An 11,388-nucleotide genomic window follows, 5' to 3' on the forward strand; every position below is an offset into this window, starting at 1 on the left:
TCAAATCATAGGTGCTATTTGAGAAATAAGGCATTGGATGACACACTTTGAGAATACTACATAGATCACTGTCATAAGTAATTCTCATTACAGTTCTATTAGTATAATCCTTTGACCTTAAAATCATCATGGATTTCTACATAACTATTTCATATTTTGATACTGTCATGCATTATCTTTATCAGGATAATGGAATAGATTGTCATTGGATATGAAAGTAACTATGTGAGAAATGTGAGTGACTGAGAAGGAATTTGTGCCTCATTTATTTGAGCAAGATATATATGAGCCCCTTGAAGAAGATAGACTGAAGGAAATGCATGACCATGCTAAATGAATTGATAAAGAGTTATCATTTTCGGTCTACTTGGAATCAAGAAACTAATGATTGAATGTTATAAGGATGACAGAACTATGCCTTATATTCAATCAGGATATCGAGTGACAAAGGGATTAAAATATTATTGTAACTGGTTAAATCGGATAATCGATATTCATATAATTTGGGTAGTCATAATGTCTTGCTAGAGGCCGCTTATGACTTGTGGGCCGAAATAGGGATTTCCCGCCTATTGTCAACGTTATATGAACCTACAAGGTCGCACACTAAAAACACGCCCAAAACAGTTATGGGTTGTACAAGTCCAGTGGAATTAAGTGATTAATAGTTTATTATATATATAATTCGTAATATATATATATATATATTACAATGAGATTAAAATACGAATTTGTCTCAAACTCTAGTGTTGTTGTATGACTATAAATACACATTAAAGAATGGGTTTGAGAATAACGAAATTCATTATTCACTAAATAACTAAATAAACCGAAATTGCTTGTGAAGCAATAGTGCTAGCACAAAAGCACTAATTTTGGCTAAAGATCTTTTCGTGTGGATACTCGTAGAGGATGCATTTTTTTGGAGGCGTTTCTGATCCGAGGTCAGGTATCACCAAAGTGAACCACCTCCTTCCTTCCTACATTGCTGTTTGAATTCGACATACAAGTAAGTATTAATTTTGTTGTTAATCTATTTATTCGAATTACATGAATTTTGTTTTGGGTTTTAGATAAAATTTCTAAAATTACGCTGCGTTATGAACCAAGAAAACCCAACACGTATTATTATTGCAAAAATTAGATAGTTCCTGTATTTATATGCTAAAATTAAAAGTTTGTGTTAAATATAAATAACACACGAAAATTGGTGGTTTTTAAAGTATTTAAGCCTTTAGTTCATGTATTTATATATATCAATTCTTCAATATAATTCATTGCTAGAATATTAGAATAATTTTTTATTAATTTGCAAGTTATAAATTTTTGGACACACGTTATATTATTGTTAAAAATTTATTAAATTAGATATTAATTTTAATTTCATACAAATGCATAGACTTACCGACTAATAAGTTAATAATAACCACTCGCCTCATGTCATTTAGTAAGTTCTATAAGACCAACACGTTGTAGCTCAAATGATGAAACGATGGGCAACAAATTGTTAAAGTTATAAGTACATTTCCTCCCACAAACACTCCCCCTCCAATCATAAAAAAAAAAAGTAAATTCTATAAGTACATTTTATTTATGGATCAAGATCCATATTTTCTTATTCTTATCAACACATCTATTAATAGCATTTGTTGTTTCAAAATTATTTATAATTTTATTTTAAAACTATACTAAAATAAAATAAATTAAATTTAAACTAAAGAGTATTAAAATTTCAAATAATACTTTTTAAGGGGATATTATAAAAAGGTTTAATTACTTAAAAACCACTCAACTTGAATTTTTTTTCCGTTTATACCCTGACCTAGGAAAAAATTCATTTATACCCTGACGTATGTATTTATGTTTCACCTCTACCCCGAGACATTAAATTAACCTCTTTTCTTTTAGAAAAAAAATTTAAAATAGTTTTTCATTTTTAACCTAAGCTAATTAGAGTTTAATTAGAAATGATTTTTTTTTTAAATGAAGGACTATTTTAAACTTTTTTCTAAATGAAAAGAGATTAATTTAGTGTCTCGGGATAGGGGTGAAACATAAACACATACGTCAGGGTATAAATGAATTTTTTCCTAAGTCATAAATGAAAAAAAAGTTTAAGGTGGGTGGTTTTTAAGTGATTAAGCCTTTTAAAAATGGCAGGGACTTTCTAAGAGGATATTGAAAGTCTGTGAATTAAATAATGTGCAACGGCGGCCGTGTTAATATTTGAATAAACGCCACTTGTCAGCAGTCATTGTATCACCACCACCATGCAATGCTGCTCGACAACATCTACCATCTTCTCCGGCCACCGCGCCAGTTCAAGGACAATCTTCATCAGTAATGTGGGTAATTTCTGATTAATTTCTTTTATTATACGTTCGTTTTCAAGGTTTTAAAAGTTTTTAAAAGTATAAATCCATATAATATCCGTTGTAACGATTAGAATTCATTAGATAAAATTCATTATGTGTGTAACACATTCATATAAATTGTAAATAGTCTTTAAATGCAACGTAGGTAGCACGGACACTTCATTAGCGTGTCGGAATTAGCGTTTTGGATATGAAACTTCATTTTTAATATAGAAAACTTTAAACTAATATTGTTTCGCCGCGTCCGTGTGCAGTGTCCCATTTCCCGTGTCTGTGTCCGTGCCGCCTAGAATGGAACTAGTGAATTCTGTGATCTGTAACAAATTTCAAGCCCTGATAATAGATAAGCTACAATCTTAAGCACAAAAAATCCCAATTAGATTGATTATACTTGGAATTTATACAATAAATTACAGAATCCCAGGTAAAAAAGTAATCACATTCCTACAATTAGTGAGAGTTATATCTCTATCGAGCTTCGAATTTAGTGATAGTAACCTCATTTATGGAACTAGATCCCGAAATGTTAGTTTTGTCGGAAGATGCTGAGAAAACAAAAGGCGGTTGTTTAGGAGCTCGAAGAGTTGCTTCACTACTTAACATCAGAACAACTTCTAACATAGTTGGTCTGTCCTCAACATTTTCTTGCACACATAACAACCCGATATGAATGCTTCTCAATGCTTCATCTGGCGAATATGATCCGTCTAGTAATGAATCAACTATCTCTAATGCTCTGTCTTCTCTCCATAAATCCCAAACCTGTATGTGTCGATGTAGATTCGTAGCGTTAGGTTGAATGTAGAGGATAAGAAATAAAATAGCTTGGATGATTCGGTTTTAAAATGTGCCGTTTACTTACATGCCCTATCAAGCTCAGGGAAGTATTAGTTTTTTGAGATTCGTTGTTCTTCTTGCCGGTTACAATCTCCAAAACTATGACCCCGAAGCTAAAGACGTCGGATTTTATTGAAAATTTACCAAATACTGCATATTCTGGCGACATATAACCACTGCATAAGAAGATATTGAAACAGGCTTAAAATGTATTCAAGTTATAAATAGTGATCGAGAATTGCATCAGGATTTATACTTACTAGGTTCCGACCACTCTTTTTGTCTTGTCGTGAATTTGATCAGCTCTGAATATTCTAGCCGTGCCAAAATCTGAAATTTTTGGATTCATCTCTTCATCCAATAGAATGTTGCTGCTTTTTAGATCTCTGTGGATGATTCTCAACCTTGAGTCTTGGTGAAGATATAGAATACCCCGAGCAATCCCATTTATAATATTGAAGCGTTTTCTCCAATCTAGGCATAACCTTCTATTTTCATCTGATGCAACATTTTGGATATTTTTATTAGGATTAGTATCAGATAGTGTCTATGCAGCTTGGCCATTTATGCCATCAAACATTTGTAGATTAAAAAACCAATTGAACACAGAGAAATAGATGCATTAAAAAAGACTTACCGAAAAGAAATAAGTTCAAGCTTTTGTTCGGCAAATATTCATAAATTAACATTTGCTCTCCTCCCTCAAAGCAACATCCTAAAAGTTTTACAAGATTCCTGTGTTGAAGCTTCGCGATCAACATCACTTCGTTTTTGAATTCTTCTATTCCTTGCACTGAGTTTTCAGATAGTTGTTTTACAGCCACTTCTTGTCCATTTGTAAGCTGACCCTGAAATTATGTTTGCAAGAGTCAGTGAGCCAAAGCAAGCATAGACAAGCCAATAATTATTCAGATACGTGTAGTGATACCACCTTATAAACTGAGCCGAAACCGCCCTCTCCAAGTTTGTTGGCTGGAGAGAAATTGTTGGTGGCAGCAATTATGCTGCTGAGATCGAAATACGCTATGCCTGGAGGACAAATATCCCCCTCTAGCTCATTCGCCACTATGGTATTTTTGTAGTAGATCGAACCACTCTTAGGATCAAACACTCTGTCTCCCAGTTTTTTCTTCAGACCTGTCCTTGAACAAATTGAAAACAAATGCTTAATGCAAATTCTTTATGATATATTTTGTCTTTACTTAGTTTCACAGTAATTGCATGTTTCACTATCTAGATCCACTTAGCAGATAAAATGCACAATTCCGTGATTTAAGCGTGTTGTTTACCTTTCTTTTTTCTCCTCCTAAACCACAAATAGACGAAGAAAAGAATTGTAAACCATGCTGCACCTGCAGACAATACTAGAATTTCCTGCTCTTTGTTTCCAAGAAAACCATTTGATTTTCTTGCATGAATATTAGCTGTACCAATGGGAAAAGAAAACGATACTTAGACCGAAAATAAATATATCACTTTTCTCAGGCTTCAAGCCGAGGAGTTAGCGTAAGACAAGGGTAGTAAAAGAAACAAAATTGAGGCTTATGTTGGTTTGAGTTTGATTATCTTTTCCAGAAAATTACCATTTAGCTGTGACGTGTGTGCTTAATTAATTGTGTCAATATTCAAATTTCTAAGTAGGAATTCACATACCTAATTCAACTGCATCAACACGAACATGCATATCTGAGTCGTCATCCATATGATCTACCGTGTCTATTAACTCTCCGTACCATACCAAACAGCCTTTCTCTTTACGATCCTTTTGTACCATTGAATAAGCCGAGCAAGAGCAATTCCTCAAGCATTCTTGTTCACACTCCACCTGGCTCAGATTCATGGCAATCCAAGCTGCTTTCGAAGTGTCTGCTAACTTCACATTCTTGAGCTTCACAAAACCATCTCCATGTCCGCAAACTGAGGAAGATTCTAACCTTTTATTGACACATCCGTGCGATGCGTCTCTGAAATACCAATCACGCGGAGACCTAGGTTCGTATCCAGGTAAACAAGAACATTCAAATATATCAGGATTGCTAGGACTACATAGGCTATAAGCACCACATTTTCCATAGAAATCACATGAGTATTTAGGCACAGACCAGAAGTCCTTCCATTGGCCATCACTCTCATGCCATGTTATCCACTTGAAGAACCCTAAATGGTCCACCACTATTCTTAGAATAACCGAAGTATCAAGTAAATTGTGGATTGAGTACATCTCATGTTGATTGAACACATAAGTATAGCTATACACATTGGAGAATTTCCTCTTCGGCCATACGTGGGCTCGCCAGTGAGGTTTCAAGCCCTTGTATAAAATGAATTGCGGCGAGCCAGTGGGGTCGAGTTTAAACGAGTAATCCCCGGTTCCAGGGTCATCTGGTGATTTCCATGAGGTTAGATACCACTCTAGACCAGCTTTCTGATTCTGCCCGAGTTTCATTCCGGAAATGATGGTGTCAGTGGGATAATCAAAGCTCTGCCACACAATTCTTTTACTTGTTGCTTCAAGCAAAACTAAGTTCCCTGAATCCAAGAGCTGAGCTATACATCCATCTCTTACCTTCTCTGTTACGTTTGTAGACCAGACTTCGATCTTCTGGTTGGGATCATTATAGAGAACAAGGTTCCCGTTTTGATTGATCGATAAAACTGCAGACGAGCCATTGGCAGGATTGTTCCTATTAGCTACCCAAACAGCTGATCTTTTTGAAACTTTATGGAACCAAATTCCAAGATATTTCTTGCTAGAACTGCCGGGGCTGAAGAACCCGAATGCAAACTTATTAGTACCACTTGAGACTAGTAGATCGCCTTCTTTGAAAGACTGATTCGTGTTAATAATATTATCTGAATTACAAAAACTGAATAGGAGGAATATAAGTGTATAATGTAAGAACAATTTTTTAGGAGCAGCCATGAAGTTTTTCAATAGCTCCATAATTTATTTTATGTAAAAGATATCTTGTTCATAATGAACGACAACGACGTTCTGACTTCCAACGGTCAATAATAGAATTTGATTCGACCTTTTCTTAATGAAATTGACATTTTTTGTTCATGAATTAATATTCAATTGTGAGTACAAACAAATTCAGTTAGGTCCACCTCTGCATATTTATTTCTTGTCCCTTGGTCCAAAGATGTTGGCTTGACCATTATTAATGCAATCTGTATTTTGTTTGGTGACCACCAGTTATTTGATTAGTCATTTATTTATATTATCAAAGATGGCTCTATATCTTAAATAAATAAATAAGCACATCATAAAATAAAATATAATAAAAAAGATCTGTAATGATTTTTGTACAAGTATCTAATCTAAGTGATTACATGCATAAGATTTATAAATTAAAAAACTACACATACTACGGTTGCCCTACCGCGCGACAACTCGTGTGATTGTTACCTGATTCAAAGAACAATTTACTCCCGGGTTTAATGCATCGGGATCTTTATAACTTGTTCCTAATATGAATGCAGGCTGTTTAGGACACGGAAGGTTCACTTCACCTGTTAGCATGAGAACAACAGTTGGCATGGTGGGTCGACCTGTTGCATTTTCTTGCACACACAGTAGTCCAACCTGAATGCATCGGATTACTTGGCTAGCAATGACAGAATCTTTTAGTGATGAATCAACTATTTCTAAGGCTCTTCGTTCTCTCCACAAATTCCACACCTGTGTCATCACCACCATCAGAAAAGAAAACGAGGTAAATTTTACGTAAAGAGTAAATCTGAATGCTTTTTAGTTACTTACATGTCCGATCAAAGTCAGTGAAGGGTCCTCCGGAAATGAATTATTGCTCCTCTTGCCGGTTATGATCTCCAGCAACATAACTCCAAAACTAAAAACATCTGATTTTGTTGAAAATTTTCCATACACTGCATATTCTGGCGCCATATAACCACTGTACAGGCAATAAAAAAACCATCTTTAGTGTCGGTATGTAGAAGTGTAGGTACTGTATACATCTAGTGTTTGATCATGCATTACTTACTACGTTCCAACTACTCGCTTAGTCTCATTTTGAACTTCATCTCCTAAAAATATCCTAGCCATTCCAAAATCTGAAACTTTTGGCATCATATCGGCATCTAATAAAATATTGCTGGCTTTTAAATCTCTATGAATAATTCTCAATCTCGAGTCATGATGAAGATACAAGATTCCCCTTGCAATTCCTACTATTATATCAAAACATTTTCTCCAATCCAAAACCGATCTTCTACTCTCATCTACTAGCAAAAATTAGCAAAATTGTGTTATAAACATTTTCAACTCAGAAACAAACATTCTAGTGTAGCTAAATGTAAAGTAGAGCAATATGTTACCGACTTACCGAAAATAAAGTAGTCCAAACTTTTGTTTGGCAAGTATTCGTAGATCAACATTTGTTCTTCCCCTTGAATGCAACATCCTAGAAGTTTCACAAGATTCCTGTGTTGAAGCCTTGTAAGCAGCATCACTTCATTTTTGAATTCTTCCATTCCTTGGCCTGAAGTCTGCGATAATCTTTTGACAGCAATCTGTCTCCCGTTGTGCAACTCACCCTGAAGTTGTTTTCGCTTTTTACTCCAAACCGAAATGTAATCTATTTCAAACCATTATAAATCCACAACAAGTACTATGAGGTCATACCTTATAAACTGTGCCGAAACCTCCTTGTCCAAGTTTGTTTGCTGGACTGAAATTCTTAGTCGCAGTAGCTATAATGTACAGATCGAAAAATGGCAAATCCGAAGGTTGTCTGCTTTCTGCAAGTTCAGTTTCCGATAGCGCAGATAATAATAGTCCGTGTGTCCGTCTTTTCTTCACTGTTCTTGAACATAAAAGCAAGTCAAAGATCAGCTATTCATTCTGTTCATCAATATTTTTGCATTTTCACATCTCATAATTATTTCTTTACCTTTTCGTTTCCTCATCTTCCTTAGCCAAAATTTCGCAATTACAAAGATTAAAAGCATATTCAAAGCAGCAGATACTACTGGAATAACCACCTTTCCATTCCTTTCCAAAAACCTTCCTCTTTTACTGGCAATCTCAGCTGCGTTATAGAAGATACTACTCCACTTAAGTATGTCAAATTCATATAAAAAAAATAGTCATTCGAGATTAATGATAATTTAAAAAGGAAGAAGAGGAATACCTAGCTCTACAGCGTCCACACGAACATACATATCTCGTCCCTCCGTATACTCCACTGTGTCCCTTAACTCATCATACCAAGTCAAGCAGCCATAGCCTTTCCTCTCAATATCCAAGCATGCAAATGCTTTGCAGGAACAATTCCTCAGGCACAATTGTTCACACTCTGTGCTGCTCAAACTCTCGTTAACTAGAGCTGCTACAGAAGTATCCGGAAGCTTTACACGCTTCACCTTAATAAACCCTTCTCCATTTCTGCATATCGACGATGTTTTCTCTCGCTTCCTCACACACCCAGCTGAGCCATCTCTGAGATACCAATTTTTTAAGGACTTAGGCTCAAACCCTGGCAGACACATGCACTCAAGACTATCAAGATTGTTAGAGTTCAACACACTATTTGGTCCACAGTGTTCATATTTGTGCTTAGGTTCTGACCTGGAGACTCTCCATTGGTCAGAAGCGTTGTCCCAAGTAAGCCGTTGGAGCAATCCAGAGCTCTTGAGCACAATTCTTGATAAAAGAAACTCCCCGTCCAAAATAAACGTGTAATATATCTCGTCTTGATTGTTAGCAGAAGTCGGCAAGTAGCCAGGCGTCGGTGCTGGATCCCATGGCCACGGGCTGCTTCGCCAAATCCGGGAAGAACCCTCGTACAAAAAGAACTGCGGACAGCCATCCGGGTTTAGCTTGTACAACCAGTCCCCAGTTCCTGGATCATTCAATGATCTCCATGAAGTTAAGGACCTATATAGGCCGATTTTCCTATTCAAACCAATTTTCAGACCTGGAAGCATGGTATCAGTAGGATAATCAAAGCTTTGCCAAACAATTGTTTTACTTTCATTATGAAGCAGAACCAGATTTCCTGAATCCAAAAGCCGAGCTACACAACTTTCTACTCTTCCTGTTGAGATATTAGTCGACCACACAGGAAACTTCATATCATCGACATCATTTAAAACAAAATTTCCATCCGGGGTTATAGAGAGAACTCCTGACGACTGAGTAATCGGATTGTTCCGATTTGCTACCCACACCACAGTTTGCTCCGGCAGCTTGTGATACCAGATGCCGACATATCTATACTTAGATTTTCCGGGGCTAAAAAATCCTAATGCGAATATTCCATTTCCCGAGACCAAAATATCGGAATCTGTTAAGGAGTGATTGGTGGTTATAGTGTCAATGGAATGACAAGATGTGAAGAGAATGGCTAGAAACAACAAACTCAAAAGCATTTCTGCTGTGTGAAGTATATTTTTATTGATCTAGCAAAAAAATAAGCTGAAATAAACACCAAATAAATATAATTCTAGCTTTATGAATCCATTTCATTAGTATTAAAAATTATAATTTAAAGGAACCTTCATAGTAGTTCTTCATTTCCACCCACTAACAGTGTGAAACTGGTCTTCTGTCACACATGGATTTGATTATTATCAAACAAAATAATGTTCAAACAAAGTAGAATTAGTTATTTGAGTAAGTGAGCTCTCACCAATTGATTATTATTTTCTCAATAATGTGTGACAGTCTTAATTATTATTAAAATCTGCTTGAAAAACATTTAACCACTATAGATATGCGTGATGCATGTATAATAGGATATGAATATCCGGTCCACTAATTTGTATGGGCGGATCTATATAGTAGGTATAGACATAATGTTATTTAAAAATTATATTTTGCCTATTTTTATAAAATTATAATGAAATGTACATCTTCTGTTGACTATTGATAGGCTGGTTTTTGTTTTGGACGTCCCAAATTGTAGATTTATTTTCATATTTGAAAGCTGGTTAACTAGATATATATCTAAAATATCCTTAACAATAATGTTAATTATTTTAATATTAAAAATAATTTTATTTGCAATTTATGTGCAATTTATGGATCATTTTGAATCACTATTTAATAGAAGTGCAGTGAACGATGAATAAATTACTTATTCGATAGGGATACTATACACCGTTAGTATAATTTTAATTAAAAATTAGTTTTTAAATATGTGCAAGTCAAATAAGTCTATTAACTTATTAATATATACAAATGAATTTCCTCTGTTTTAATGTGATGAGTATGAATAATTCACACTTGTTCTGATTCACTAAAATCAAATCTTGAATTGCACAAACAGATATATAATTACACTTTGTATTTTTATCTTCCTTGTAGTAGTGTAACTGTGACTTCATTTCTAGTATGAGACTTCACATTAGTAGATGATGAATCTGTATCAGTGAAAAACCTTTCTGTGTAGTAACCGGGTTGCTTCGGCTGCAGCAGTATTGGGTTCTCGATGTCCAACATAACTACGACCGAAGCCATTGTTGGTCTATCTTCCGGCCGTTGCTGCACACATAACAAACCCACATGGATACATTTCACCAGTTCTTGTATATCGACAGGTTGCTCCATCAAACTATCCATCAGTTCCGTTGGCTTGTCTTCGATCCACAATCTCCATGCCTGTATCAAAACCACATTTTAGTATAATCAGTGTCATCAAAAAGTATTTTTTGAGCTCGCGATAAGCTTATGTGTCCTAAAAGATTAAGATCGTGTCCGGGATGATAAAATCCTCTGTTCTTCTTCCCGCTCACAATTTCCAAAACCAGCACTCCAAAGCTAAACACATCAGATTTCACTGAGAAGAGTCCGTCTATCACATACTCGGGAGACATATACCCACTAAGGTGAAACCATTAACATTGTTGATGAAACCTGAGATTGGTAATACTATTGAAACTTGAATGTTGATACTTACTAAGTTCCGAAGACTCTGCTAGCAGGGGTGTGCGTCGGTCGGTTCGGTTCGGTTCGGTTTATATTTTGAAGAAACCGTCGGTTTTTAAGTACTTATATTTTGAAACCAAATTACAATCTTTTTATAGTAAAACCGAAAAAAATGACTACCGCAATTTTTCGGTCGGTTCGGTTCGGGTTCGGTTTTGTCATTCGGTTTGGGCCTTCTATTGGGCCAAGGCCAGGGCCTTTAAATTTAACAAAAATAAAACC

At 35.4% G+C, this 11,388-nt stretch overlaps 2 protein-coding genes across 2 annotated transcripts; both read right to left on the reverse strand.

Moving 5' to 3' along the window:
• Positions 1-2,690: 2,690 nt before the first annotated feature.
• Positions 2,691-9,805, reverse strand: LOC126660594 (G-type lectin S-receptor-like serine/threonine-protein kinase RKS1). Its single transcript, XM_050354163.2, has 16 exons — positions 9,735-9,805; positions 8,369-9,638; positions 8,129-8,266; positions 7,861-8,036; positions 7,562-7,772; positions 7,220-7,457; positions 6,979-7,066; positions 6,851-6,897; positions 6,599-6,748; positions 4,866-6,079; positions 4,502-4,636; positions 4,144-4,349; positions 3,850-4,060; positions 3,473-3,710; positions 3,238-3,388; positions 2,691-3,137 (listed from the first exon to the last, which is right to left on the reverse strand). The coding sequence occupies exons 1-16, from the start codon at positions 9,738-9,740 to the stop codon at positions 2,844-2,846; spliced, it is 4,773 nt and encodes a 1,590-aa protein (XP_050210120.1). The 5' UTR covers positions 9,741-9,805; the 3' UTR covers positions 2,691-2,843.
• Positions 9,806-10,450: 645 nt separating this feature from the next.
• On the reverse strand, positions 10,451-11,152 carry LOC130015367 (G-type lectin S-receptor-like serine/threonine-protein kinase SD1-1). Its single transcript, XM_056105341.1, has 2 exons — positions 11,138-11,152; positions 10,451-10,839 (listed from the first exon to the last, which is right to left on the reverse strand). The coding sequence occupies exon 2, from the start codon at positions 10,798-10,800 to the stop codon at positions 10,531-10,533; it is 270 nt and encodes an 89-aa protein (XP_055961316.1). The 5' UTR covers positions 10,801-10,839; positions 11,138-11,152; the 3' UTR covers positions 10,451-10,530.
• Positions 11,153-11,388: the final 236 nt, after the last annotated feature.

The sequence above is a fragment of the Mercurialis annua genome, linkage group LG1-X, assembly GCF_937616625.2.
Source record: "Mercurialis annua linkage group LG1-X, ddMerAnnu1.2, whole genome shotgun sequence".
NCBI classification, from domain to species: domain Eukaryota; kingdom Viridiplantae; phylum Streptophyta; class Magnoliopsida; order Malpighiales; family Euphorbiaceae; genus Mercurialis; species Mercurialis annua.

Bases quoted from the DNA above. Each gene is read 5' to 3' on its own strand.
- LOC126660594 (XM_050354163.2), bottom strand. The intron at 8,037-8,128 runs GTAAAGAAATAA...GTTCAAGAACAG, and splicing joins GAAGATGAGGAAACGAAAAG to TGAAGAAAAGACGGACACAC. The intron at 4,061-4,143 runs GTGGTATCACTA...ACATAATTTCAG, and splicing joins GTTTCGGCTCAGTTTATAAG to GGTCAGCTTACAAATGGACA.
- LOC130015367 (XM_056105341.1), bottom strand. From the start codon at position 10,800: ATGGATAGTTTGATGGAGCAACCTGTCGATATACAAGAACTGGTGAAA.